Here is a 26,812-nt window from a genome sequence, read left to right as displayed (position 1 = left end):
GTGGCTGCCTGTCCTTGGCCAAGATGAGGCTGACCGCCTGACCAGGGCAGGAGGTACTGACCAAAGGCCTTTGGTCCTGACCTTTGTTGCCAGGTCTCACCAGGCCAGAAGGCTTTGAGGGTACCGTGTCCCCAGGCTTTATGTCCTACCTGTAGTCCTCAGGACAGAATAATAGGCCATAGCCTTTCCTCTGCCCCTCAGCAGAGCCCCCAGTTCCCCATGTCTCCACAGTGGGCAAGGAGTTGAGGGGTCCAGCCCAGACCACATGGGATTCACAAAGCCCCCCATGCCTCCCAGCCCAGCCCTGAAGATGCTAGGAGAAAAGTTGTTGAAGGCACTGGGACCAGGATGAGCTCGTGGGACGAAGGGAGGGAAAAGAGAGGCACAGAGGCAGGAAGGAGGTGGCAGCAGGTGGCAGGGATGGTGATGGGAAGGTGTACACAGGCCCGCTTCCAGTTTCACTCTGCACACATGACTTTCTGCACGCATGGGGCTGCACACACAGCTTGGCACGCATCACTGTCAGCACACGGAACCCACCGTTCACACCCTGGGCACACGTGCAGTCTGAACGGCCCCACTTTTCAGCACTCCCCGTCACAGACACATCTGCTCAAGTGACCACTTGCTCTATCATTCACTGGCAGCCCCTGCCCCCCTGCCCGCCCCTGCCCAGCCCCAGGCCCCCCAGCCCAGTCCTGAGTTGTGACTAGTGGACAGACAGTTCTGTCCCTTCCACCCCAAGGGAGCAGAATCCCAAGCATGGGAGTATGTGGGACACCTGTGTCAACCCACGACCCACGGAGGCATGGGGCATGGACACCTGAGAGTAATATGGCAGACTGCATACATGTGGCACGTTCTGACTCTGGATGCTACCTAAGGTGTGAGTTTGAGAATGCACAACACGTGCCCAAGCGTATGTTGGCAGATGCTCATGCACGTCTACACACATATGTTGAGGGCTGAGGCACTGCTGTCCTCAGGCTGTCTTCCCTACCTGGTCCTTCATGATCTCTTGCCTGTAGGGGCTCACTGAGGCTGACATGAATCCAGCTGGGAATGCCTTCAGAGCCTGAGGGCACTGCCAGGGAAGGAGTGGGATGGGGTTCCCAGAGTACAAGGAAGACACTGGGGAGACTGGCCTGGGGTGCAGGTTCCTGGCTGGAAGGCCAGGCCCAGGGTGAGTTCAGTTCAGAGGCAGTGCTGCCCGGCAAGGGCCTGGAGGGATGAGTCCCACCTGGCGTGGGGCTGTGGGCGTCGGGCGGAGGGCACCATCCGTGGCTCTGCTGCCTCGGCCTTTGACCACCTGCATCTGGGTCCAGGGCGTGGCCTGAGAAGATGAGGAACAGGGGTTAGAGCCAGGGGTGGCAGGGGCTGGGGGAGCGGGCCCGGGCTGCCAGCCTCTCATACCACACATGCCAGGAACACACGCGAGCACCCGGACCCCCAGAGTACACATATGTGCCTGTGCGTGCACACATACACACAGCTTGTCGAGCACCTGCACACACGTGTCCCTAAGTCCAATCACTCTCACAATTGTCCTACAAGGTCACACCAGCTTACATACATGCCCACATGGAAATGGAAAAAGGCAGAAGCGGGCAGGGTGGGGCAGAGCTGGGGAAGGGGCAGCTCTCCCCCGGGCCGTGTGGCAGAAGCTGACCCAGGTGTCCAGCCTCCTGATGCCGAGGCCCTGCCAGGCCCTCTGGCTTGGCTGCAGGGGCACGGTCCACAGGCACAGCCAGGAGAACTGTTGCACGTATGGAGCGAGCGCTTACTACATGCCAGGCACAGTGCTAAGAGCCTTGGGAGCGTTAGCTCACTGCCTCCTCCTCACACCGACCTGTGAGAAAGGCAGCTATTAGCCCCATCTTCAGGTGAGGAAACCGAGGCTCTGAGAAGTGAAAGAAGTCACTCACCCAAGGTCACAGGGCTGGAAAGTAGTAGGGCTGGGGCTCAAGCTCATCCTCCCATCAGAACCCTGGCACGTGGCCACTAATGGGGCAGCACAGGGCCAGGGTGGGCACGGCTTACCTGGGCACGGCGGCCACGGTTTACATAGGTGCACATGGGGTTGTAGGCGCCGGTCCCACACACATACAGGTGTGTTCGGTTCCAGGGCTGGATGAGCCTGACGAAGTTCCCGCACTCACCCTGGGGCCAGAGGGAAAGCCAAGGAGGTGCCCAGATGCCTTTCTGGCCCCACTACCTCCCTGAGGTCACCTGCCCCCACGCCCCCCCATGCCACCTGTAGACCTCTCTGCACTCACATTGCCATCCTTGCCTGAGAGCACACACTCCTCAATGCGCTGTGGGGAAGCCGCCCAGTGGATCTGCCAGAGACAGGGATCAGAGGGTGCAGCCCTGGGGCCCCATGTTCCTCATCCCCCCAACCTGGCACCTGGGCTGGCCCTTACAATGAGGGGCTCGCGGTTGATGTCATGGAGGTCCAGGGACAGCACATAGTCTTTGCTGCCCACGTACATGCGGTCATGGTCCTCGTCTTTGAGCAGGATTCGGTAGTCGGTTGTGTTGAGCAGGAAGTTGAAGAAGTGGGCAGTGCCTGTGGCCTTAAGTTCTGTGGGTGGAGGTCAGGGCAGCAGTTAGGATCCTTGGGGACCAGCCAGACATGTCCCCTTTGACGGGGGGGGGGGGAACCCCTACCACACAATTGTCTTAAACCCCTAGCTTCCCCTCTAGAGCTTACTGAGCTCCCTCTCTAGTCCCTGAGATGCTGAGAGGAGAAAGTGGGACAGGTGGGCAGGCCAGGGAAAGAGCCACACCCAGAGCTAAAGCCCTGACTCATGGGCAGCCCCAGCCAGTCTCTGGGTCCCAATGAAAGCCAGTGGGCGTGGACCAGGGCACGTGATAGCATCAAAGAGTCTTTGTTTAGCTGGGGGTTAATGCTCCCACACTCAGGGTGGGGCCTGCTTTCCACAGGGGCCTAAAAGGGTTAACGAGCTGGGGCGTTGGGGGTGGGGGGCAGGTGCATCCAGGACAGCCTGCAGACGCTGGCACAGATTGGGATGCCCTGTCCTCACCCCAGCTACCCACCAGACAGAAGGCCAAGCTGACACACACTATGGTCCCCACCTTGTCTGAAGCTGGTTAGCCAGGACACTGAAAAGCCCTGCTGGAGCTATACTGTCCAACAGAACTTGGGTTTCCCCCAGATCCCACTGGGCTGCTGCAGGTGGAATTTTCAGGCCACTTTGAACCAGCCAGGAATAGTCTTTCCTGGGAAAGAAGCCCTCCCCCTAGCACTAGTGTCCCAAGCCTGGGGGCAGGGTCCCGTTGAGTCCTTCATTTCTCTTCTGCATGAGTCTGGCAGCCCTGGCCCTCCCATCCCCAGACTGCTGGGGGAAAGTCCTCATTTCTAGGGATGAAGGACAGGAAGGAACTTGGCCAGTGACAGGCCAATGACAAACACAGGACTCTAGAAAACTTGGGAACCTTCCTCTGGGATGGGGAGAGCCAAGGGGTCTTCTTGTCAAGCCCCTCCTCCACCCACCCCCAGCTATTTTTAGCTCAGCAGGAGAGGAAAGATTATAGTGAAGGTGACGAATATTCACCAGCACAGGAGGCTTGAGATGGCGGCACAGAGAAGAGCACATGCATGTGTGCACGTGGCCCAGGCACACACGTGTGCACACACATGTCCTGCACCAGATGAGGCACTCATGAAGGCGATCATACATATACCATCTTCCCACATCACAGCTGGTAACCCATTTCCTAGGTGAGGCAATCAAGGGGGAGTTCTGGAAAGGGAGAACAGCTGAGATCCGAGGCCCTAGATGCCATCCGAAGATGGGACCAGCAGGTGGCCTCATCCCATCAGTCAAAGTTGACCTTGACTCAGGCAGCTGTCTCTGACTGGCCTGGCTGACCATGACCCCTGCTGTGTGCTACGACCCTGAAGTGGAGCTGGAGGGGCTGTGCCTGAGAGCAGCTTCGGATGGGAGCTCCAGGATGTGCTGAGATGGGCATGGGAAGTGGGCTGGGAGCCAGGGGACTCCCACAGCAGACCCAGAATTACATCTGAGGGGCTGGGGGGGGGGGCGGCAAGCAAAGGCCTTGCCCTGCCCGGTCCTGTGTGGCGATGAGAGAATACAGGTGATGACCTTGGCCAACCGCTGGGACGCAGGGACGCCAAGGGATCAAAGGGCCGATCCCTGCCTGGCTACGGCTTCACCCGCCTGTCCGGCGGTGCCTCTGAAGTCCTAGGCAGGGCAGCCTGGGCACCTGTCCTGCACCTGTTGTTGGGCCACTTGGAGTCCCCTGCCTGGCCACCCAGCCATAGTGACAACAGGAAAGTAAACACTCCCCCACCCCCAGGGCCAGGAAGCAGCCAGAGAGGAAGTGGGGCTGCCAGCGGAGCCCCCCCAGGCTGGGACAGCCCGCCAGGGGTTATTTATACCCCGGCTGGGGGCACGGTCTTTGTTGTACCCTTACCCGTTCTACTGGGTTAGGGGGCATTTGGGGGCCAATGGAGGAGAGGGAGGCAGGGGTTCAAGTGTGTACCTACTTTTCCCTACCTAGGGTAGAGTAAGCTCCAAATACCTAGCCCCAAGGACATCTACCCTCCATCCCTGCCCAGTCTTGGGTCTCTGTAATTTGGAACCCCCTTCTGTGATCCAGTACCCAAGCCCCAAGTCCAAGTAACCCTCCACAACTCAGAGCCCCAGCACTCCAGGCTCCATCCCCTTCTGTGAAAAAGGCAGGGGAGAGACCATTCATTCAGCAGACCTACATGGGGAGCAGGAGACTCCCTATGATCTGACATCCTTCCTCCTAAACCTGCAGTCCCTGCTCCCTAACCCCTGGGTGGAGGTGGGGCTGGAGGGAGCCTCCCATTCACTCATCAAGCACCTATTATGTGCAAAACCTTGAGCTGACAACATCTGATTTACAGATGAGCACAGCAAGGCAAGAGAAGAGAAGTGACAGGACCAAGAGCATAGGGATAGGATTCCCACCCAGGTCCATGATCCTTGGGGCTAAAGGAGATGCAGGCCCAGGCAAAGCCAGTCCTGGTGGTGAGCACTACCCACTGGGAGGGCAAGGCCTGAAGGTAACTCTCCCTCCCTCAACAGGGCATGTGACTCAGGACCCCTCCCTGTGGCCATGGGATATGGCGTCAATGGCTCTGTTGTCACAGGACATGATGTTTTGGTCACTGTGGAAACTTTGAGGGGGAGCCCCCATGAGGCCATGTGGGGTGAGAAAGGGGTGGGACCAAAGTTCAGGAATCTTTGACTTTGGCGTGGGCTTCATGACCCCAGTCAGGGCACTCTGTCCTCATTTTCCTATCTAGACCATCTCTTGAGCCCTCCTAATACTGACACTCAAGGTGATCCCTGAAGGTAAGGGTCTTGCTTCGAACTCCAGGAAATGCTGACAGCAGAGTATTTCTTGGGACTTCCCCCCACCATCTTTCATGGGCTGTCTCTGCCTTGGTGGGGACAGGAGAATGGGATGTGGTCCCAAGTTCTTTCCCCATGCAAGCTGGCTCCCAGATGTCACCATCTCTTGGAGGACATCCTGGCTATACCATTTCCTAGTGCTGGGTGAGGAGCAGAGAAGGCCATGGGGCAGGAAGGGGCTTCCTGTTGACTCAGCCCCAGCCTTCCCCTAACTCTAGCCTGTCTCCACCCCACCCTCAACTCAGGAGCAGAGTTAAACCCTGAATCATCCATCTAAACCCAGCTTACAGAAAGGAAAACTGAGGTGGAGAAGGATGACTTTTCCAGGTCCCCGGAGTAAACTGGGTATAGGGCTGTGGACATAGCAGTCCATGGCTGCAGTGCTCATCTCACTCATGTCAGATTGTAGGAAAGAATTAAAACAAGAGTCCCCATGACAGCCCTGTACTCCAACTCCAGACGGGAAGACTGAGGCCCAGAGGAGAGTGGTGCTCACCTCAAGACATAGGGTGAGAAGTGAAACTAGTATCCTGTCCCCCTTCTCTAACCTGCCATAGGGCAAAGGAGCTGGAGGCCTTCATTCTTCCAAGAAGCCTGGCACAGAGCAGGAAGTGGGCCAGTAGTCCTGGGTTTCCTGCTCTGACACCTGTAGCATCAGCAGGGCTAGATCCTCCTGGCCCCCAGCCCCACTAAGGAGCAGAGACTTGGGCCAAGGGGAACTGGGGGTCCAAGGGGGCATCTGTTGTGGGGGTCGGTGTTGACCTGGCCTTGCCATGTCCTCAGGCCTGTCCTCTCCTCTGCTCCACTTATCCCAGGCCCAGCTCTGATAGCAGGAGTGTCACCTCTCCCCCATCTCCATGGCACTACTGAGGGAGGGCTGGGGCACAATCAAAGGTTCTGTGGATGTCAGAACTCAAGTCTGGATAAGCTTTGACCTTGGGGAGAGAGTATGGTGTGCCCAGATAATGCCTCCTGGGAAGGGCACCCCACCCCCATACCCTCACCCAGGCTGGGCACAGGTTGGGTGGGGTGACATCCGGGAAGGCTTTTCCCGTCACTGGGAAGGAAGAGCCTTTTCTGGCATCAGACACCTCATTTCCGCAGCCGTTCCCAGCCTCTAGAACTTCCCTGTGGCCATTAGACACTCAAGGTCCTGGCCCAGAATGGCCTGGCAAACGTCCAGAGGCAGGAACATTCTTAGTCCATAGGGGTTTAGCCTTGGGGGTCTCTGTTTCCTCCCCGCTGGAAGCAGCTGATGCCTCACTTTAAAGGATGTGGTGGGTGTGGACAGCACTAAGGAGGTGTGTGTGCAGCCCTCACCCGAAGACCCCAAGTGGGCGGCCCTGACCCCTGCTGCCGACCCCTGCTGCCCGTCTCTAGGACACGGGCTCTGTTGTCAGTGAGGCAGGGGCTGCTGTAAAAAGGGGGTCCTGGAGTGGAGGTGGTACCCCGCCCCCTTGGTTACAGCCTCACAAAGCAGCAGGTCCTGACTGACAGTGTCACCTCCCCTGGCTGTGCTTGAGTACTGGGGGTGATAGAGGGTCTCTGAAGCCCAGCCCTGACCTCTGACCTCATGTGGGCCAGAGCAGCCCTAATCCCTGAGCTAAAGAAAAATGAGGTTGGGGGTGAGAGGTGGCGGTGCTGGCCAGGGTCTCTGTCAGTGCTTTATCCTCCTGCCCTTCCAAGGAAGGAAACTGAGGTGGACGAGATGTCAGCACTGGCGGCAGAAGGAGTGGCAGGGTCTAGACAGTCTCTACTGGATGCCCCAGGGGGCTCTAGGGAGGGGTGGCCCCCAGCCCCTTATGACCTCCCCCAAAGCTGTGAGGGGCCCCAGAGGAAGGCCTGGGGGCTGGGCTGGCCCCCTGGCTCCCAGCCTAATCCTCTTTTAATGAGCGGCCAGCCGGAAGGCCTCAGTCCCTGGCCGCAGCCTTACAACCCTGGGAGCCCCAGCCAGACTGAGCTGGGGGCAGGGCAGCCCCTGAAGCCTTTCCATGCACCTTCCCTCCCCCTCACTCCCTCCCCCCCCCCCTCCCCGCTTAGCACACCCACCTCATTCATACCCCAAAGCCAAAACCTAAACACTGGCTAGGCCAACCCAGGGCCCCAGCATCTGCAGGGATATATACCAGGGTGACATCTGTGTTGTGCTCCCATGGACTCTCTTGGGCATTTACCATTAGTTCAGGGTCAGGTCCCACATGGAGCTGGACAGGGGAGACTGTCACAGCTGATCCAGGGGCTTGCTGTCTCAGTCCCTTTTCTATCCGGGGAATGTTCTGAATTGGAATCCCTAGAAACCAGACCTAGGGTTTAAGCTGCCTCTTCCCTGGGGGGTAGGTTCCAGTTCCTCTGGCCCAAAACCCCTTAATATCTGTCCCCTCCAACCCATTCCTGAGCCAGGCTTTCCATATTGGACACCCAGAGGCCTCCCCAGGAGCCATCCACACTCGCCCCCCCCTTCCCCCCAGGCAGGTGAGCCAGGTCGGTGCCAACAAAACCAATTACAGCCGCTCTCACCCAATTAGCAACTAATTATGGCCTTGTAGTCCATTCAACATAATTAACATGTAAATGACTCGGTGTGTTTATATTCAATAACTGCTCTGATTGAATTTAATTTAAAAGTCTGAACTAGGGACCCAGTTACCGTATTTCACCATCTAGAGCAGCCACTTCCTGGGAATGTCGGCTCCTCCAGGGGAAAGGGACACAAGACCAGGGTGGAGGGCAGAGGGACAGGTGCTGTGACACTGGCCCAGTCCTGGTGAGGGTAGGGATGGCTGCAGTCCCTATACTCTGAAATGCTACCCCAGGGGTGTGGGAAGGTAGTGAAGTCTGAAGAGCCCCAGTGGGACCCTCAAGTTGGGAAATCCTCTGGAACTAGGGGGCCCCTCTTAAGGGCTACTGTAAACATCCCAGCTCTTCAGTAAACACCAAGCCAGAGCCAAGCTGGAGCCACCCAGCTGGGCTAAAGCTCCACTGTAGGCTTCCCTCCCATTTTGGGGGCTGGGGGCTGGGGGCTGAGGGCTGGAGCCTGGGGCCAGCAGGCTCAGCCATGCTATTCCCACGCCCGTTCCGCCCCAGTGCCCGCCTACTCCGCCCAGGAGAGGACAGGCTGGGGGCACAGCTCAACCTGACCCAGGAAAAGCCAGGAGGGAAGACGCAGCAGGGTCATACCCTGGCACACACTCCAGCTGGAAACCCAGGGTTCTACACCTCTCTCCCACGAGGATGTCCAATAACTTTCGACTGTTTTGTCCCAGCAGGTAGGGAGCTCTCTAGCCTAGGTGCTCCAGTGATCCCTGCCCACCCCCATGGCACCTGATCATCTGGGTCTGGGCTGGTGACGGAGCCAGGAGGACCCTTGTAGGTCCATGTAGGACCCTTAACAGCGTGTGCAGATGCCTATGAGGACACCTTTGGGCATTTACCAGCCAGGCAGAGCTCAGAGCTCTACCCGTTTGGAAAGGACACAGTGCAGGGGCAAAGCTGGCCTGCAGGGACCAGGCAGCCCCTGTGCATGGGGTAGGAGACAGCAGCCTGGGCCAGGCAAGCAGCTCACACAGGAATGTGCCCCAAGAAGCATGAAGGGGGTTGGGAAGACAGTTGGCCCTGTGGGGAGGGGTCGCACTGATCCATTTCTCAGGTGGGGAGAGTGGATCAGGCCTCCAGCTCCACTGGCCTCAGGGGTCCACCCCGCCTCCCACATTCCAGACCTAGCCCGGAAACCCCTCACTCCTTCCCCCCCTCCCCCGCCACCTCCTCCCTGACTGCAAAAGACAACAAACTCTCCATGGCTCATTTATTCCGATAAATCAACCAGACGGACAGGCCAGGATGGGACTGACAGGCTAGTGGGTGTCAAGACCCTCCCCCTACCCTGCACCCAGCCCCCATCTCTGTTGCCCTCCTTGGACTCCTGGGGTCCCTACAAGCCCTTCATGTCACCCACCCAGAGAGTCCCAGGATGTCCGGACAGTCTCAGTCTCCTTCCCAACATTCAGATGGGGAAACTGAGGCATTGAACAGACAGATGTGTACTTAGGGTCAGCCTTAGGGGATGCAACAGGACAGAATTGGGAGACCAAACAGGACTCAGCTGGTCACCAGTCCAGGAAGGCAGTGAGTTCTCCACACAAGCCTGGTGCTGGGACAGGAGGGTGTTAAACAAAACAAACGACAGCGACAGCGACAGCACAGGCTGCCCTGGGCAGAGGCCCCCTGGGCGTTGCAGGAGCCCACAGGGCCCCTGAGTTCTAGTTGTTCCTCAGCCAGTTGTAGCGTCTGACCCAAAGGGACCCACCATGCTGGCCGACCGGCAAGTACACAGGCAGTGGACGCTGCCCTTGGAGGGAAATGAGAGCATCAGCACCAAGCCCTAAGTGGAAAGAAACATGGCTCTTGGCTGGGTGCAGAGACCTCAGAGGAAAGAGCACGTCCGGGTAGGAAGCCAAGGAGGGGGTCAGGGTGGGGATGGGAGGGGTGGAGGCAAGGGGGGGGATGAGGGGGAGGGAGGAAGGAAGGAAGAAGAGTGGGGGAAGGGGGATCTGGAGCTGAGGCCTCACACCCCAAAGACTTCCTGGTCCCTGGAGGGGCCTGTTGCTTTGGGGCTGTCCCTGCCTTACAGAGATGCAGCAGATACCCGTACTTGCCAGCAGCCCCGGTGAGAACGCCACAAGTCAGCCTAGCTGAGGCCTCCCTCCCCCACAGGCAAGCCTCCTGGATCCTAGGCCAGCAGCCACCACCCAGGCCCATTCGTTGCTGGGTCAGGACCAGTGGTCAGGGTCTGGAACCCAGGAGGCCTCCACCCTCTCCCTGAGACTGCTAAACAGCCTGGGGTATGTTGAGGGGGGAGAGCAGTAGTGGGGGAGGGGTGGAGCGGTGGCAGGGTGGGAAGCGGTGGCTACAGGCCTGCCAAGCTCAGGCACCCACGTGAGCTGAGCTTTGGATTCAGACCGGAGCCTTCTGGCATCCAGGCCTCTGGCAAAGGCCCTCTTGCTATTTCTAAGAAAAATGCAGCAGGAATCTTCTCTGCTTCTCCAAAACTCCAAGGGCTCCCTTGAGACGGGGCTCAAATTCCCAGGACAGTACCAGGCCAGGCCAGGCAACCATGCTCTCAGCCCAGTGGTACAGATGCCCAAGTGAGCAAGGGGTCCAGTCACCCCTAACACAAGCTGTAGGAGCCATAACAGTGCTCAGAGAGGGGTCACTGTGGCTGCTCATGGGTCCCAAACAGAGTGGGGAGCTTATCTCAGTGTGGGGAGCTCCCTCCAAGGCATGGCCCTACCCAGTGCACCTCTCTCATTGGATTTTCCTCACCATATGTATTTGGTGCCTTTGCCATGAGGAACAAAGAGCTTAAAAACCACAAGGAACAAGTACAAACGCTATGTCAAAGCAGCAAGAGCAGGACTCCATCCAGTATCTTGCCCTTCCCCCAGGTATTATGGCACACACACCTCACCTCTGCTTCCTGCTCTTCCCTCCCACAGTCTCCCTGCCCCTGTTGAGATGCAGCCTCCTCCAGGAAGCCTGACCGGATGCCCATGATAGTGGCATCCTATTTCTGCCTGACCCCACTCCCAGAACAGGGCTCAGGGTACCTTCTGCAGTCCTTTCCAAACACCGTCACCTTCACCAAAGGTTAGAAATCTCAAGGGAGAGGTGAAGTAGTGCAGAATTCCTTGGGCCTCCCCCAGGACCAGCCCTCACCCCTCTGCCACCCTCAGCATAGCTCCTAGTTAGGAAGTCCCGAGACTTCCTTCACAGGAGCCATAACTGCATTCACAAAATTAATCCTCCCACGTGAGGCCTCCCAGTGAGGCCAAAACCATTCTTATCCCCACTTTACAGACAATGCAGCAGGGACACAGAGAGGCTCACTACTCAAGATCTATCCATGGCCAGGATGCAAGCAAAGCAGCCTAAGCCTTCAGGATGCTGCCTGCACTGAGCCACTGCGGTCCCCACCTTACACAGGGGGAGCCAGGTCCTGGAGAGGCTAAGCCACCTGCCCAAGGTCACACAGCTGACAAAGGTAGAAGGCAGGCTTGTCTGCCTTCAGGGACAGTCCTCTCAACCACCACCACCTTCGAATCCTACCAAATTTAAGTCCCATGGAAGGAGCTGGAGGTCTCCCAGGGGTCAGAGGCCAAGTACCCATGGCTCTGAAGACAACCTCTGGGCCCCCCGCCACCCCTGGAGGGGTCACAGGGTTGGAGGTGCATACATACAGGTGCAGACAGCCAGGAGCCCACTCTGAGGCCACTGCCTCCAAAGCCACAGAGTGAAAGATACCTTTATGGGCCAGAATGAGATTTTTATCTTGGCGGTTTCTCTTTAAATTCTTTACGATTACGAAGCAGCGGGGGCTGCCAAGGAACATGATTTACTCCTTGAGCATGCACCAGCTCCTCACTCGGTGCCAAGGGAAGCTGGAGCCAGAGAGGGAGGGGCGGGCGTCATGCCAGGGAACCAGAGACAAGGCCTGTGCTGCTGAGGCCCAGCTAGTGGCGGTCCCGTTTGAGGCTTGGCTGGACCTGGAAGGACCACAGCTGAAGGCCCCCAGCCCTGAACTGGCTGACTCAGGCTGGGCCTGAGACAGGTTCTCAGCAAGTACCAGGACCTGCTCCATTCTCTCCACGCGCCAATTGCTGGCCAGCTGAGAGGCAGCCAGCCTCCAGGACCTCCCAACTCCCGAAGTGGCCACTTCCAAGTCCCCTCTCAGGAGTAAGGCAGTTCCCATTTCCTGGAAAACTGAGATCCTAAATGCAGGAATCTGGGCTCAAGTTCACGCTTTGGGTCTTCCTACCTCCCTCCTCCTGGCTCATCTGGAATACCAGCCCCTCCCCAGTTTGCTAGCTCCAAATCCCACTGTAGCTATCAGAAACACCTGACCTCTACCCAGTTCCCTGGTGCCACCTCTGGCCTCTCCCCAACACCTCCTCTTCTGTGTTCTGAATCTCCTAGCCTCCTTTGGCTGGCCAGGGAGCCCCTGGGGAGGCAAGGGCACATCCCCCACTCCTCACTGTGCAGTCAGGCCTGGGGGTGGGGCAATGCTCCATCAGGGCTAAAGGCACTTCCACCTGAACCCATATTCACCCACTCTTCATCCCCCCCTTGGGTGAAGTAAACGGGCTATGACCTCTCCTAACCTCCAATCTCATCATTTCCTAACAAGGAGACCTGGCCACTCTGGTTCTCTGATGCCACATGCAGATGACGTAAGTAGTGGCACTATTCTGGGCCATTAGCCCCAGAGGCTCAGAGGCTGGGCTGGGGTGGGTGCATAGGCAGTGACCAGCACCTACCCACTCACCCTCCACCTACAGAGTGTCCTTCCCCACAGAGCAAGCCAGTTATGCCTGGAATTAGAGAAGATCCAAACTCCAGGGCTACTCTGAACACAGGAGCCCTTTCCTCTCCTGGACCCTTGTTTTCCGTCTCCAAAAGGAGACAGCTTCCTAGGGGACTCTGATCAGTAGTGGACTGGGATGATGGAGGGCTGGATTTACAGGAAATAAGCAAACCCAAGTGCTGTTGCTTCTGTAAGCAGAGGGTATGAGAAGCCTGCCCAGTGCAACCTCAACCCTCTCCTTAGGAAACGAGGCTGGGAAGGCTAAGGCCAGCACTGCAGGATCCTGGAGCCCTGTCCCTAGCTCATGGAAGAGGGCTATACCTGCTTCCCCCAATCCACCCTTCACTCTCTTGGTCCTGAGACAAGCTCAGACATCAGACAGAGCCAGGCTCTAGCTGTTGCTGAGTGACAGGAAACCTCACAGAAAACCCATGGAGACCCCTCTCAGGCCTCGGAGACACCACCATATGGTTATCATCATGGGTACCTACTGTTACTTCTATTATTTTTATCTTTCCTGACTCTTCTGCTCTATCTCCCTACTCCTGCCTTGGTTTCCCCAGTAGCCCAGCCACCTCATGTCATCACAGGAAGGACCCTTTTCCTCCACCAAACACCTCTTGGCCCCTGTGTCCTGGCCAAAGCCAGCCCAGGCAGCAGGCAGCTGCATATTGTGGGGGTGGCTTCCTGGGATAAAGTAAACATTCCCCAAGCTGAACAAAGGACCTGGCAGGGCACTCACACCTCCCTGCTGCAGAGGGAGGTGGTGCCCCCTGGCTTGGGTCATCTCAGGATGGGGGAAGGGAAAGCTTTTTCTCCTAGGCTTGGCCAGGGACTCTGGGGTTAAGGGGACTCCAGACAAGGATGGGTGGAGGAAAGGGTCCTGCTGTCCAGGCTCTCTGGTCCCAAGCATCCATGAGCTCTCAGAGGACACCTCATCTCTCCTGGAAATCTTCCCCACTTGACCCCTCACTTCTGCCTGACCTTGGCTGTGTTGCTAATGGAAGCTCAGGAGATGGGCCATAGGAGCCCCCCCCTACCTGGACTCTAACTGAACCTTGGGCCCCTTCTCCCTTACACTTTCTCAGCTTTTGGCCTGGCTGGGGTGCCCAGGCAAATGCACAGGCAGCAAGCCCAAGCCTGGTCCAGTTCCTGCCTTTGTTCCTTTAGCTGCCCTGGGCAGTGTGTGGCCCCTCATGCCAGCACCTCCGGCTCGGGAGGGTCTGGCCCAACCAGGCCGGAACTAGCACCTCCCAACTGCAGCAAGACCAAGGTGGGGGGTGGGGAGGGCCTAGGTTGAGTCCCTGGGGCCTGGTATGCCAACTGCTATATCCAGGCAAGGCACAGAAGGAGAAACTGAGGCATAGAGCCAAAGTGACCACCAGCGCTTCTGAGAGCAACCCTCTCTATGAACCTCAGGTATGCCTGGGAGAAGAAGCCCCCACCCCCCCACCCCTTTTCTAGTCCCTGGCCTGGCTGTGAGATCCCAGTTTCTATGGCTGATGGTATCCATTCTCTGTAAATGCTTAGTGAGGACCTACTCTTCACCAAGGGCCACTTTGTGTACATGACTGTGCTGAGACGGTCCAGCATGGGGGGCGGATACATAGGGCCTGGTTCACAGTAAGCGCTGGGTTCCCAGGTGGCACTGACCAACTGGATGTCCATTATCTTTTCAGACAGTCTGACTGAGACTTGTTCACTGCAGACCCCTTGGTACTCAGCATGGGGGCCTGGCACAGAGTAGGGACTCAAGTATCTGCTAAATTAAGTGATTTCTAAGCATACAACTAGAACATGAGGTAAGTGGGGAATGGGGAAAGTCATCCAGGGCCGGGAAGCCTGTGTGTGTGAGGGCACAGAGACCTGGGATAGGGTGGCCCCAGGCACCCTATGGCCCCACCCCAGGCTGCTACAGCAGTCAGCACCATAGGCTGGCTGCCAGCAAGCTGGGCTTTTAGTCACTGCGGGTGTCGGCTTCAGAGCTAATTGAGAAGGAATCGACCTGACCAATGTGGGCGTCAGCAAGGCCAGGACACCAGGGTTCTATTTCTGGCCTCGCCTCTGCCTCCTGCCCAACCTTGGCCCTGCCCTTGCCTGAGCCTCGGTTTCTCTCTCTGGAAAACAGGAACAAAAGTCTTTGGCCCTTTGTCTCTGGAGATCTAAGAAGGTTTAAAAGGGGCATATAGAGGAACTCCCTAAGTCTTATCTCTCTTGCTTCCCCTTATAGGTCTCCAGGGTGATGACAAAAATACTACCCAGGGTGGATGTCTGGGTTCTAGGGTCCCAGAGGTATGAAGACAAGCCCCCACCCCCCTTGCCCTGGTGGGGGGAGGGGATGCTCTGCTCCCCCTGCCGGCACCCTGGGCTGGGAAGGGAGTGAGGGGGGGCCAGGCCCCTTCAAGATTTATTAATCTGCTCTAAGGAAATCCACCAGGGAAGCATGGAGGTAACGGCAGAATAAATCTCTCCCCTTCCCAGGCCTGGGGGCAAGGGGTACTCTTACAACCAAAAGCATCACCCTCAGCCCATTCCACAGGCCCCACACTGGACTTCTTCCAGGTGCATCTTCAGAAATGCACTCCTCATTCCCCCCATCGACTCACATGGTGGGATAAGGACAAGGGAGGGGCTCTGCTGGGGACATGGGGACGTGGGAACATGGTGAGGTGGAGGCTGGATCTCGGCCAAACCTGAGGAAGGAAAAGTCAGCCCAGCCTTTCACCCCAATATGTGTGCCCGGAAATCTGGCCAGCCAGGGCTGAGTGGGCCCCACCCAGGGCAGCCCACTGGACACAGTGACCTTGGGCCAGAGGAGAACTCAGCAGTGACCCCAGATCCCCCAGATCCCAGCATGGCTGCCACCCCTTTCCCCAGGCGGAGGGGAGAATCTTCTGATCACACAGACCTTTGAGGAAGTGGCTCGTGAGTGAGCCATTTGGACACCCTGAGTGTGTGCCATGTGTATTCACCTGCCAGTGGGTGAGGTACAAAGGCAATGAAGCTGGGGAACCTCTCACTCTGCAGACCCCAACCCATCATTAAAACCTTCCAGTGACTTCCAAAGCAATGTGTTCATTGGGGATCTCAGGAGCTCAGACCTGTCTCTTAGCATGTGTTCTCCTTCAACTAGCCAGGTAGCCTGCCCTCCCCTCACAGCCAACAGCACCCTCCCTGATTCCTGGGAACCTCTCCCATCTAGAGACCCACACCCCAGCAGAGTAGGTCCTGCCTCTCCAGCTTCCTGAGGCCTCAGTGTCTGCCTGACTATCTGCCCTTCCACCCCAGGGACCATCCAGGGCAGGACCAGACACAGAGCTGTGGCAAGGAAGGGCTTCCACAAGTTTGGAGGAAGTGGCATCTCTCTCTCCCCAATTATCTATCACACAGAGGAAGGCACTCCGCAGACCCTAGGCCACCCAGCCTGAGACCCCACATTCTGCCTCCAGAAGGGGCCCAGACTCGGGAGACTTCTCTGAAATGTCTACGTGGCCCGTTCTCCAGCCTTTCCTGGCAAGTTACCATTGTCCTTCTCCTCCCCACCCACACAACCAGGGTGACCCATGTGGCTGCACAATATGTCTTTTTTGCCTTGTCTTCCCTGTCTCCTCAGCATCGGGCCAAGCTCTGTGGACAGAGGATGAGGATGCCAGGGCAAGGCAGCCTCTTACCTTTGAATGAGAGCCGGACCCGGGGCGTGGCTGGGAGGTGGTCCTGGGTGGGGGTGGCTGGCCAGGCCCCAGTCAGTAGGGAAGCCCAAAGGAGAAGACCAGCAACAGGCATTGTGGGAGGGGCCTAGGGCCCAGGAAGCAGGCTCGGCTGTCTGGACACCTGGAAAGGGGGAACCAAGATCAAAATGTATAAGGCAGATAGGGGCGTCCTCCCCTACCAACTCTCCTTGCTCACACCCTCAGCCTGGGACCATGAAAGCCCCAGTGTGCAAACTTGATATACTTTTTTGTACCTGCCTTTGTCTGGGAAGGTGTAGCCAATGGGCCTGAAGACCAAACAACCAGGTGCAGCCTGGGGTCACCAGAGCTAACAGGGGCCACTGGAGACTCAAACAATGCCCCCCGCCCCAGCATCCTGAATTCCATTCACAGGGTCCTGCTGAAGCAGGCAATCTTACAGTCCCCTCCAGTTCCTAGCAGGCTCTCTCTTTTGTGCCCACCCCCAACCAAATGGGCTGCTCCTTCCCTCGCCCACCTCAAGGATTGGAGGAAGAGATGGATCCAGTCCTGCCTGCTCCAGCCAAACCTATCCTCCCAGTACAGGGAAATTGAACCTGATTACTGGGGTAGAGGCATGGGAGAGAGTGGAGGATAAGTGAGACACACACAGACAGCCCAAAGTGGGAGAGACAGCAGCTAGAAAAGGGGAGGCAAAATCTGAAATCACAGCAGGAGGGATCCAGGTAAGATGTACAGAAGGACTTGCTGCCAGGTGAGTTCCAGCTCTGCCTCTAGAGAGCAAAGAAAGTGGAGCTGGGATGGCCAACAGGCCTGGGGCGGGGTCTGAGCCAACCTCGGTGTCCTCAGAACCCCCATATCCCAGCAGGTCCAAGTTTTGATACTATGTTTTTCAAATATTGTCTCCCCAGGCAGGCTGGCTGTTGGGTAAACGCAGCCCAGCACCAGTTGTCAGAACATATTGCTCCCTCCCGGCAAAACCCAGCGCCAATTCCCACCCCCCCCCTACCCAGATACACTGGGGGTGGGGGCACCAAGAATGACAGTGTGAGCCCCATCCTCCAGGTCTGCCCTGTCTATTCTCTTTTCCCATGGGAGGCAAGACCCTAGGCCCATTTCTAGGACCCTGGAGTAGGGTGACAGGTATTGTGGCCTGTTAATCCCCTGCACTGGCTGCCATATGCTGAGGCAAGGCCCAGGATCCACATCTGTCAGGCTCCACGCAACAGACCCTGAGGCCTCCCTAGACCCACCTCCCCTGGAGCCCCGGAGCCCTTGCCTCTCCTACCAGGGCAAACCACTGGTGGTTCTTCAGACAGGAAGTGCAGCTTCAGGCCTCCTGGCCCATTCCCCAGGTGGTGCCCTCTGTGGGAACACCCTCTCCAGAGTGCCTGACACACCTCTCAAGTTGCTTCAAGATCCCCCACCCATCACAGAAGCTCCCTCCTGGGGAGACTGGCTGGAGGAGGGGAGAACAGAACCAGCCCCTCCCCCAGTCTGTTGGGGCACAAAGCTGGTGCTGACTGAATAGCAGGCTCTGGTGAGAGGGGGCAGGTAGGAGAAAGGGCTGTAGAGCCACCATCACCCTCCGATACACCTGGGAGGCCCCCACTAACAGTTGTGGATATACACACGTCCACACTTGCATGCCCACACACGTCCTCACAAGCATGTGTTTGCTCAAGAACTTGACCTGCTAGTGGGGTGGGGCTCAAGGAAGCTGGGGAACACTGTCCTGGCTTGGGGAGGGCAAGATACAGTCTGGGTCCCTCAGAAACCTTTGATCCTTTGTATCAGGGGGCTCAGGTTAACTCACATCCCCCCCCCCCCCCCCCAATAACCTCATTTCTTCTGCATCCGTTGTGGTGGTAACAAGCGCAGGGTCACCAAGGACAGCATTAGAGCCCCCAAGGTATCCAGGAAGGTGGAGGGGTTTGCCCCACTGGGCCCTTACAGGGACCTCTCACAATGCCCTGGCCCTTTAAAGGAGTGAATGGGGGGTGATCAAGTCTGCTGGGGCTTCAGACCCAAGTCCAGGCTCCCTCTTTGGCCGCATGAGGGATGGAAAAGAAGAGAAGAGGGAAGGAAGAAGAGGAAGACAGGGACAGAGAGAAGGAAGGGGAGGGCACTTCCACAGCTGCTTCCCCTCTGCCAGCCCCTAGATGTATTCCACTTAGCCTCGGCCTCAGAGAAGCCCCCAGTCAGGCGAACCAGGTGGGTGGACAGAGAAGGAACAGCCACCGCCACCTGGGAGCCCACCAGGAGGAGAGCCGAGAAAGAAGGAAAGAAGCCTGGCGGGAGGGAGCAAGGGAGGGAGGCAGGCGGGAGGGAGGAGGAGAGAGGGAGGAGAGAGGGAGGGACGGAGGAGAGACGTTCGAACAAAGAACCGAGGAGCTGGGGCTGGCAAGGGGTGCAGAGAAGGGGCGGCCAGACAAGGGGGTCTGGAGGCACCTGGGGGTAGCGCAGGGGGCTAGGTGGTCGCACCGTCTGGCCTGATCCAGACCTCTCAGGCTTAGAGTGAGGTGGGGGGTGGGGGGCGGTGAGCAGCTTGCCTCAGAGAAGGGAGGTTAGCTCCTCAGAGCTGAGAACTGCCTGGATGGAAGGGAGGCAGGAGCAGGGGCTGCGGGGGAACACGGGATGGAATTATTAACAGCACCCCAGCCCTAAGATATCCCCTCTACCCCCAAGCAGGCCACAGATCCTTTCTGGCTCCTTGGCTTCCCCCTCCCCCAACACCCATGGACCAGGAAGCAGAGCTACACCACCACAGCTGGGATTGAAACCCCCCTTTCATGGTCAGGGGTTTCCCAGTCAAGGTCACCTGGGCTCAGTTTCATCCTCCCCCTCAAGGTATGCCTGACAGAGCATGGGGGGCACTGAGGCTAGGCTGCTGGCCTTCTCTCCCCCAACCCTAGCACTTCCGGGCTTGGCTCCTTCAGAACTGAGGGGCAGCAGCAGGGGTAGGCTTGCCTGGTGCCCTTGCCTTCCAGCACACCTTACCCTATGGGTTTAGGCACACTTCCTGTGCAGCCTCAGAAAAGGCCCCAGCTCTATCCGACTCCCTGGGCTGGGATGAGCCTCCCAACCCCTGAATACAGTTTCCCCGGTCTCTGCAACTAGGACAGGGGCTTCTGGGAACCTGGGTGAATTCAGGAGAACTGTAACCCACAACCTGGCCCAGCTCCAGGGTGGACACACCAGTGCCTTCAGGTAATCCCCCTCCCCCAGGTGTTCATGGGCTGGTGTTCTCAACACAGTTATCTCAAGAATTGTAAGTTATTTAAGCAGCCAGCCCCTCAGCCTCAGCTCCAGCTGACCCATCCTGCCAGCCCTGCCTCACTCCTGGGCTACCTTGACACTCTCTGGTCCCACTTGCTCTAGGTGAGCCCACCAAGCTCCTAGTGTCCCCTGCCCATTTCACCACTGGGGCCCCAGCCTGCCCAAATGGGAGGGCTTAACAGGCTCTCCTACCTCACCTACAGCCCACAACCAGGTCCCTAATTCAAGCAAGATTCCCTGCTGGAAAAGCAAACCCAAGCTGGCAGCTGGGGGTCAAGGGGCTAGCACAGGGTTCGGAGAAAAGCTTCAGGGCTGGAGGTCTTCCTGCCTTGCTGATCTGGGGGACCCTCCACGTGGGATCTGCCAGTACAGCGCTTCCCTTACAGCAGATGATCTGGATCAGGACACTGAGGCAGAACAGGCGCACCTAAGGGGAAGAACGCTGCCTGAGGCGTTAGTGGGAAAGAGCTGACCCAGGAGAAGGGGTATCTGCTCCAGGAACGTGGGGGGTGCTTGGGAGCACCCACCCACTCAGAATCTTATGATTAAAAAGTTGCTTTGCACACTGGTGACCCCGCAGGACACACCAACCATACATCTCTATGTCCCACCGATGATAAGGGAACAGGCAGCCCGGACAGGTACGGCGCCCACTCCAGTCCTATCTCCCCTGCATCCTCGGGAAGCCCGCAGCCTCTCCGATCCCCGCGCCCCGGACACTTCCGCAGAGTTACAATGCCCCAGGTCCCAGAGGGATCGCGGGGTGGCCCGACACCCTGCCCGCTCCCTCCCGGTTCCCGCCGCACTCACCTCCTCCGCGGCGGCGGGGCCTGGGCTCCCGGGCGGCGGGGGCGGCGGCGGCAGAGCCGCTCCCGGTTGGGCCGGCCGGCGCTAGCGGCCCCCCGGGGCCATGGCCCTGCCCGCGCCCTCTCGCCGCTGTGCCTGAGCCGGGGTCGACGCCGCGGCCCGGGTTTTAACGGGTTCTGTGGGCTTCGGGCGCGTCAGCAGCCGAGGCCCCGGGCCCCAGCCCGGGCCATGGGAAGGCTCAGGGGCGCTCGGGGCCGCCTCCCCCCGGGTGGGCTACGGGCGCCCCCTGGCCGGCGCGCCGAGGGCGCATTCCCCGGCGCGGGGCGCGGGCGACGGCGCGCGCTCGGCTTAGGGGAGCTGCGCTTGGCTCGGCCCGGTGGTGCTCGCCTGCTTGCTGAACTGGGGCCGGGCGGCCGCGCTGGGCTGCGCCGCTCCTCGCGACGCGCCCTGGCCCTGTGCTGCACTCGGGGCTCGCCGGACCGCGGCCGTTCGCTCCCTCGCTCGCTCTGGTCTCGCGGCCGCCGGCGGGACGGGGCGCTCGGAGCCGCGCGGGGAGCGCAGGCAATTGGCCGCCCGTGGGCGACATTTGCATAGCGCGGCCCCGCCCCGCCCGCCCCGCCCGGCCCCACCCCCGGGGCGGGACCCGCCCGGCCGCCGCCCCGCCCCCGCTCCACCTGTCCGCGGGCTGGGCCCGGGGCTCCCGGGCTGTGGGGCAGTCCGCGCCAGGGGAGACTAATCTGCACCCCGCGTCCCCGCCCTGGCTTCGCGGGCGGCGCCCCCGCCCCGCCCTGGCTTTGTCTCTCCGTGGATACACCGTGCACACCGCGTCTGGTGTTTACTCGGGCACTCAACTCCCTGGCGGGAAGGGCGGGCGCGCCGGGGAGCAAGGAGCCTGCGCTCACCTGCTCACCCCCTGCCGTGTCACTCCTTCCCACTTGCTGCGGGCCGCGCCTGGCCCCGCGCGTGAGTCCCGCAGCTTAGGACCCAGGACTGCCCCAGCCGCTCAGCAGGTGGCGGTGCAGCCCCTGGGACGACTGGCATCGCTGGACCTGCTCGCTGCCTCCAGCCCAGGCCAGGTCAGCAACCCAGCCTCACGGCTCTGTCCACTCACTCAAGGGCTCCCTGTGATTCCCCAACGTCCAGCCCTATTTCAAGCCAGCAGCCCGATGCATCCATCCCTTATAGTTCCATACTCCTAGAGAAGCCAGATAGGCTGGGTGGGCCTCCTCTCCTAAAAGGGACATTTGCTTTCAAATGGCCTCGTGATGACCCCAGGACCCAGCAACTGAGCCAGAGGCCTACCCTGATCCCAGGAAGGGACCAGACACCCAACCCAACCCCCAAGGCCATGGCCTCACCAGCCAGGACCACAGTCTGAGCCCTACCCCATGCACTTTGCTGAGGTCCCAAGGGGCATGGGCCCTCTTTGTCCTCTCCTCCCTTCTTTCCCTTCTCCCTCTTCTATTCCCTCCTCTTCCTCTTCTCTCTCCTTTTCTCCCTCTTCCCTCTCCTGTCCTTTCTCTTGCCCCCCCTCCTTTCCCTTCCCCTCTTTCCTGTCTCTTGCTCTGCCTTCCCCTCCTCTTCACCCTCTTCCCTTTCCCCTATTTTCCCTTCTTTTCTTCCTCTTTTCTCTTCCCCTCCTTCTTCTTCCTCCCCTTCTCCCTCTTCCTCCTCCCCCCTTCTCTTCCTGGCTAATAAGACCCCTTGGAGAAGGCATCTCTCTCTCTGATCTACTGACTGGTTGACTGTGAATGTAGAGTGGAGTGGGATGGTAAGAACCCAAGTGAGGGTCTTCTGTCCCCAATTTGGAGTGCTGGCTCACATATTTCAGGCAGAGACCATTTGAAGCAAGGAAACACCAGCCTGGAGTTATGGTGGCTGCAGTGACAGTGTCTGCACCCCTACTGTCTGTTACGTCTCATTTAAAATACTGTGATAATTGTCCCTCCTCACCCCTACTCCTCGTACCAGGGTCATCCCAAGGCCACCACCACTCTGCACCACCATCACTGTGGTTTCCAACACCATCCCTTACACACTCCCCCACCCCCATGCCCAGCTTCCCTGGTGTTCTCATAGCCTGGCCATCGCTGTCACCACCCCCAGCATCCTCATCATCATGGTCACTAAAGCAGAACTGTTAGGACTTGCCAAAGATTCCAGGGTGCTGGGTTGGGAAGAAAAGAAACTCAATCGACTTGTCCATGGAGCTCCACTTAGACCCACAGAATGGACATAGTACATGGAGTCCTTCTGAGGGGGTGGGGGTGGGGCACACAGGGAGAGGGAAGAGACCTATAGCTGAGCCCACCTCACACAATGGAATGCCAGTTCTCTCCTAACAATCTGAGAAGGCTGAGTAATAGATATAAATAAAAGCAATCATTGCAGCAGTGAATCCACACAGCACCCCTGCCTGGTTCCATGCTGGGTTGGCCATCTTGTATCATGATATATATTATTATACATATAAAATATGCATTATTGGAAGGAATACAGTAGACCCTCCTACAATTTACCTTCAATTTAGGGGTCTAAAGACGCCTTGAGCCCAGCCCCAGATGCCACATTGGGAGGCCCTGCACGCTGCCAGCAGAGTTTATGATTATTTACCCCCAGGCACTTCACAATCCCTCTGAGAAGCAGGTTCTACCATCAGTCCGTCCCCATTGTAGAGATGAGGAAGAGGACCCTGGGAGAAGCAGGATAAGGTGTGTAACCACTATGCTGTGGTGTCAGAAAAAGGTGGCCTTTTCAGGAGTTATTGGAAGGCTCCAAGACGGAAGGACCAGGCCACGGGGCCCACATGGAGCCAAGGGCCTGCAACCCAGACAGGCGCTCGGGGGCTGGCAATAAGTGCTGGAGCCCGGCGCAACACTAACGGAGCTTAATAAATCTTTACTGAATGAATAAGAGAGCAAATCCCTGCAACACCAGATCCAAGAGCGAACATGAGCCAAGAGCCAAGAGGCCGGGAGCCAACTCCTGGTCCTACCACCTAGCTCCTCTAGACTAGCTGCCCCCACCAAACACTTTCCCTGCCACCCAGAGTCCTTCTGTCTTCCTCTCCAAAAGCTACTCAGCTTCTAGCTCTACCTGAGAGCCACCTTGGATGCCCTGTGGGGTCACCTGAAGTGAGACAGCCAGGCCAGGCTGACTTCCCCCTGCTGGGCCTCCCTCCCTCTTCTGTGGGACACTCAGATCTCAGGTATGCTTCTTCTCCAGCTCCCCCATGGCCCATCCTGGTTCCAGTCTGGATACACGAGGTAAGGGCAGACATAGAGACATAGAGACCCCTCTAGGGTCCCCCTCCTGGAGTAGCCCCCTCTCCCTTTCAAATGGGCTCTGAGTACCTACAAGATAGACCCTTGGGGTGACATCCTGAATGTGTAGCCTTGGGCTCATGGCTCAGTCTCCCAGGGCTTCTGAGATGCTACAGAGCCCACCAACAGGGGTTACAACTGGGAAGGAACTGGCCCCCTTTGTCCCAGTCCCCACCCTGGGTGATGGTGCTGGCAGCAGGCAGGAGCACTTTGGAGTTTTTCCCCCAAACACTCCCAGCTTTTCAACCTGGCCCAGCCTTTGTTTCTGCTCGCACTCATGCCTGTTTCTTTTCCTTCTGGCTCTTCCAGACTGTGCTGTGGGGGACTGAAAGGCAGCCCTGGGCCTCCTGCTGCCTGTCCATCCTCTATCTGCCTATCCTGTCTGCCTTTGTCCAATCTACCTCAAGTGGGGTGAGAGAAGCCTGCTATACTGGGTAACCTTGAGAGATTTTCTGCCCTTCCAGCCTCAGCATCCGGAAGGGGAGATGTGAGAGGCCTGGGCCTCAGGGACCCACCATGCCCCCTGGATGAAGGTGGCAACTAACCCAGCGCCCCCTCCTCTGGCCCAGTCTCGGGGGAACCTGTTTCCCGGGCCTAGCAGGCTGAGCAAGCCCTGGCCCGCCCAGCCCCAGCGTTGCTGGCTCAGGTTTCCCCACTTTCTGGTTTTCTCATCTCTCCTGCCCCAGGCGCAGCCTGATCTCTGGCCCAGCCCTCACCGCCTCCCGGAACTGGATCTCAGAGACAGGGAGTGTTGGAAAGGGGGCCCCCAGGAGGGGGGTGCAGGGCGTTGCTTAGGCAGCACTGGGAGGGGGGCAGTGAGGAGTCCCTGCAGCCCAGGCTCAGGATGGGGTTCAGCTCAGCCTCCTCCTGCCCAGCCGGTCTCAGGGGCTGGCTCCGAGCCCATCAAAACCTGGAACAACCCACCTCCCTGGCTGCTTCCCAAACCCTCCTCTAGGCTTTTTCTGCTGCTGTCCCCTCTACCAGGAATGTTCTTCCCAGATTTCAGCACCACTGTCGACTGAGTTTCCTCTAGACCAGAGCCCTTGGCCACCTCCTTCACCCTCAAACACTGTCCCCTTCTGCACAAGGTGCCAGCTTACTTTCTGGAGGCTGCCTCATCCTCCCCTGCCCTGCAGGCAGAAGCTCTACACTATCACATCTCTAGGTCTTTGCACATGCTGTTCCCCTATACCTGGCATTGCTTTCTTATTTCCTTCTAGAGCCTTCAGGCCTCCCAGGAAGTCAATCCCCATGGCTGAGTCAGGAATTTCCTTGGGCCTCTGTGGGTCCTGCATCCCCAGTCAGCCCCTAGGAGATGCTGCCTGGGACCCAGGTCTCTCTGAGTTCAGAGTGAACAAGAGAGGGGGACACAGGGCTCCAAGATCCCCACATGTTACTTTACTACCTTCATCCAGTGTATGTATTTGTGTGTGTGTGTGTGTGTGTGTGTGTGTGTGTGTGTGTGGTGAGGGAGGTGGGGGTTGGGTGGGCCCAGGCTCGGCTGGCTGCCAAGTGACCCATGACCATCGGTCAGCCTGAGCATATCCTGTTTAGACAGAAGCCAGACAGTCATCCCTCACCCACTCAGGCCTGCCCAGCCCCTGCCGGAGAGTCCAGGTCTTGGGCCTAGAGCTCAATCCTTATCTGGCTCCAGAGAGGCCTCCTCTCTAAGAATTGCGTTGGGAATTCAGTGTTTCCTCTGCCCTCATAGCAGAGACCTTTACTGAGAGTGCTGAATGCTGAGTCAGTAACTGTCGGGTAGCCCCAGCCACTGGGTGGGGGTGGGGGGAGTGGAGCCTGGCTTAAGAGATAGGGTCTGTGTGGAAAAGACCTTGGATCTGAAGTCCACCTGTGAGCACCCACCAACCACTCCTTGGCTTTGCCCAACTCATTTGGGGCAGCTCCATCTTTCCAGCTACACAGGCCAAGAAGCCATAGAACCAGCCTGGACTCCCTGTCACATCCACATTCAAACCATCAGCAAATACTTGCAACATCATCTTAAAATATCAGATGAACACTGCCCACCTTCTCCCTGGTCACCAGCTCTGCAGCCATTGCCTATGCAGCCACCACCTCCATGGCCAAACTTGTCCCTTTCCTGACAAGTACACGTGTCTCCTTCCTGGGCTCCTATCTTCTGCTCTTGACTCCTACAATCTAGTCAACCAGGATCCACAGAGACCCTGTTAAAATGGAAGCCGGGTCAGGTCTCTCTTTTGCCTAAAGCTCTCAAAGGCTCCTACTTTGTCGCGAGTCAAAGCCACGTCCTTACAGTGGCCAGCCCCCTCAGCCCCTTCCCGACTTCTGACTCCTGTTCCCCTGCTCTTGGCCACAGTCTCTTCATGCCTCCTCTTACACCACTCCAGACTCAGGGCTCCAACAGTGACTTTTCCCTATGCCTGGGTGCCCTGCCAACAGACTTTCATGGCTTACCTCCTTCAGGTCTCTGCTCAGGTAATAGCTGACCGCCACCACCCCTGAATGGGAAAGAGCTGAGCCCAGGGCCCTCTGATCAGAGACTGGGAGCTGCTTTTTACCCTCATCTGGGGCAGTCTTCTCACACTCACCTGGAGCTGAGGATGGGGCAGGGATGGGTGCCCATTTGCTGTTTCCTCCTTTACTGAAGAGCTGAGCTGGGAAGAGAGTATCTCAAGCTGCAGCAGCAGGGACTCAGGGTAGACTCTGCCTTGACTTAAAAGTCAGTGAGGCTCCAGCTGTGAGACTCCAGAGGGTCAGGTATAGCCCCTTAGGCAGAGCTATGCCTCAGAGCTAGGGGGGACCCGGGCAGCCCCCGACAAAGATGATGGTGATGGGCTGTGATCCGTGGGGTTTCTGGCTGCCTCTCAGGCTCACATCTGCTGCACACACCCCATCCATGTGTCTGTGTGGCCACAGTCCTGGGGGAGGGAGGCCCAAGGAGGG

General features: G+C 58.2%; 1 protein-coding gene across 2 annotated transcripts in view; it reads right to left on the bottom strand.

Moving 5' to 3' along the window:
* The window catches only part of SEMA3F (semaphorin 3F), a 29,242-nt gene extending 8,634 nt beyond the window's left edge, over window positions 1–20,608 (bottom strand). The window contains exons 1-6 of one of the 2 annotated variants that reach the window (XM_042929439.1): window positions 20,568–20,608; window positions 16,461–16,620; window positions 2,424–2,584; window positions 2,277–2,339; window positions 2,041–2,160; window positions 1,241–1,333 (exon numbers count right to left, since the gene is read on the bottom strand). In XM_042929439.1, coding sequence (XP_042785373.1) covers window positions 1,241–1,333; window positions 2,041–2,160; window positions 2,277–2,339; window positions 2,424–2,584; window positions 16,461–16,572 — 549 coding nt within the window. In that variant the 5' untranslated portion in view covers window positions 16,573–16,620; window positions 20,568–20,608. The remainder of the gene's footprint in view (window positions 1–1,240; window positions 1,334–2,040; window positions 2,161–2,276; window positions 2,340–2,423; window positions 2,585–16,460; window positions 16,621–20,567) is intronic. The other variant, XM_042929441.1, reaches the window with a different exon arrangement.
* Between the last annotated feature and the right edge of the window lie 6,204 nt (window positions 20,609–26,812).

Source organism: Panthera leo, chromosome A2 (genome assembly GCF_018350215.1).
Source record: "Panthera leo isolate Ple1 chromosome A2, P.leo_Ple1_pat1.1, whole genome shotgun sequence".
In the NCBI taxonomy this organism is placed as follows: domain Eukaryota; kingdom Metazoa; phylum Chordata; class Mammalia; order Carnivora; family Felidae; genus Panthera; species Panthera leo.
Note: the sequence above shows the minus strand (reverse complement) of the source record. Positions and strands in the feature narration are given on the sequence as shown.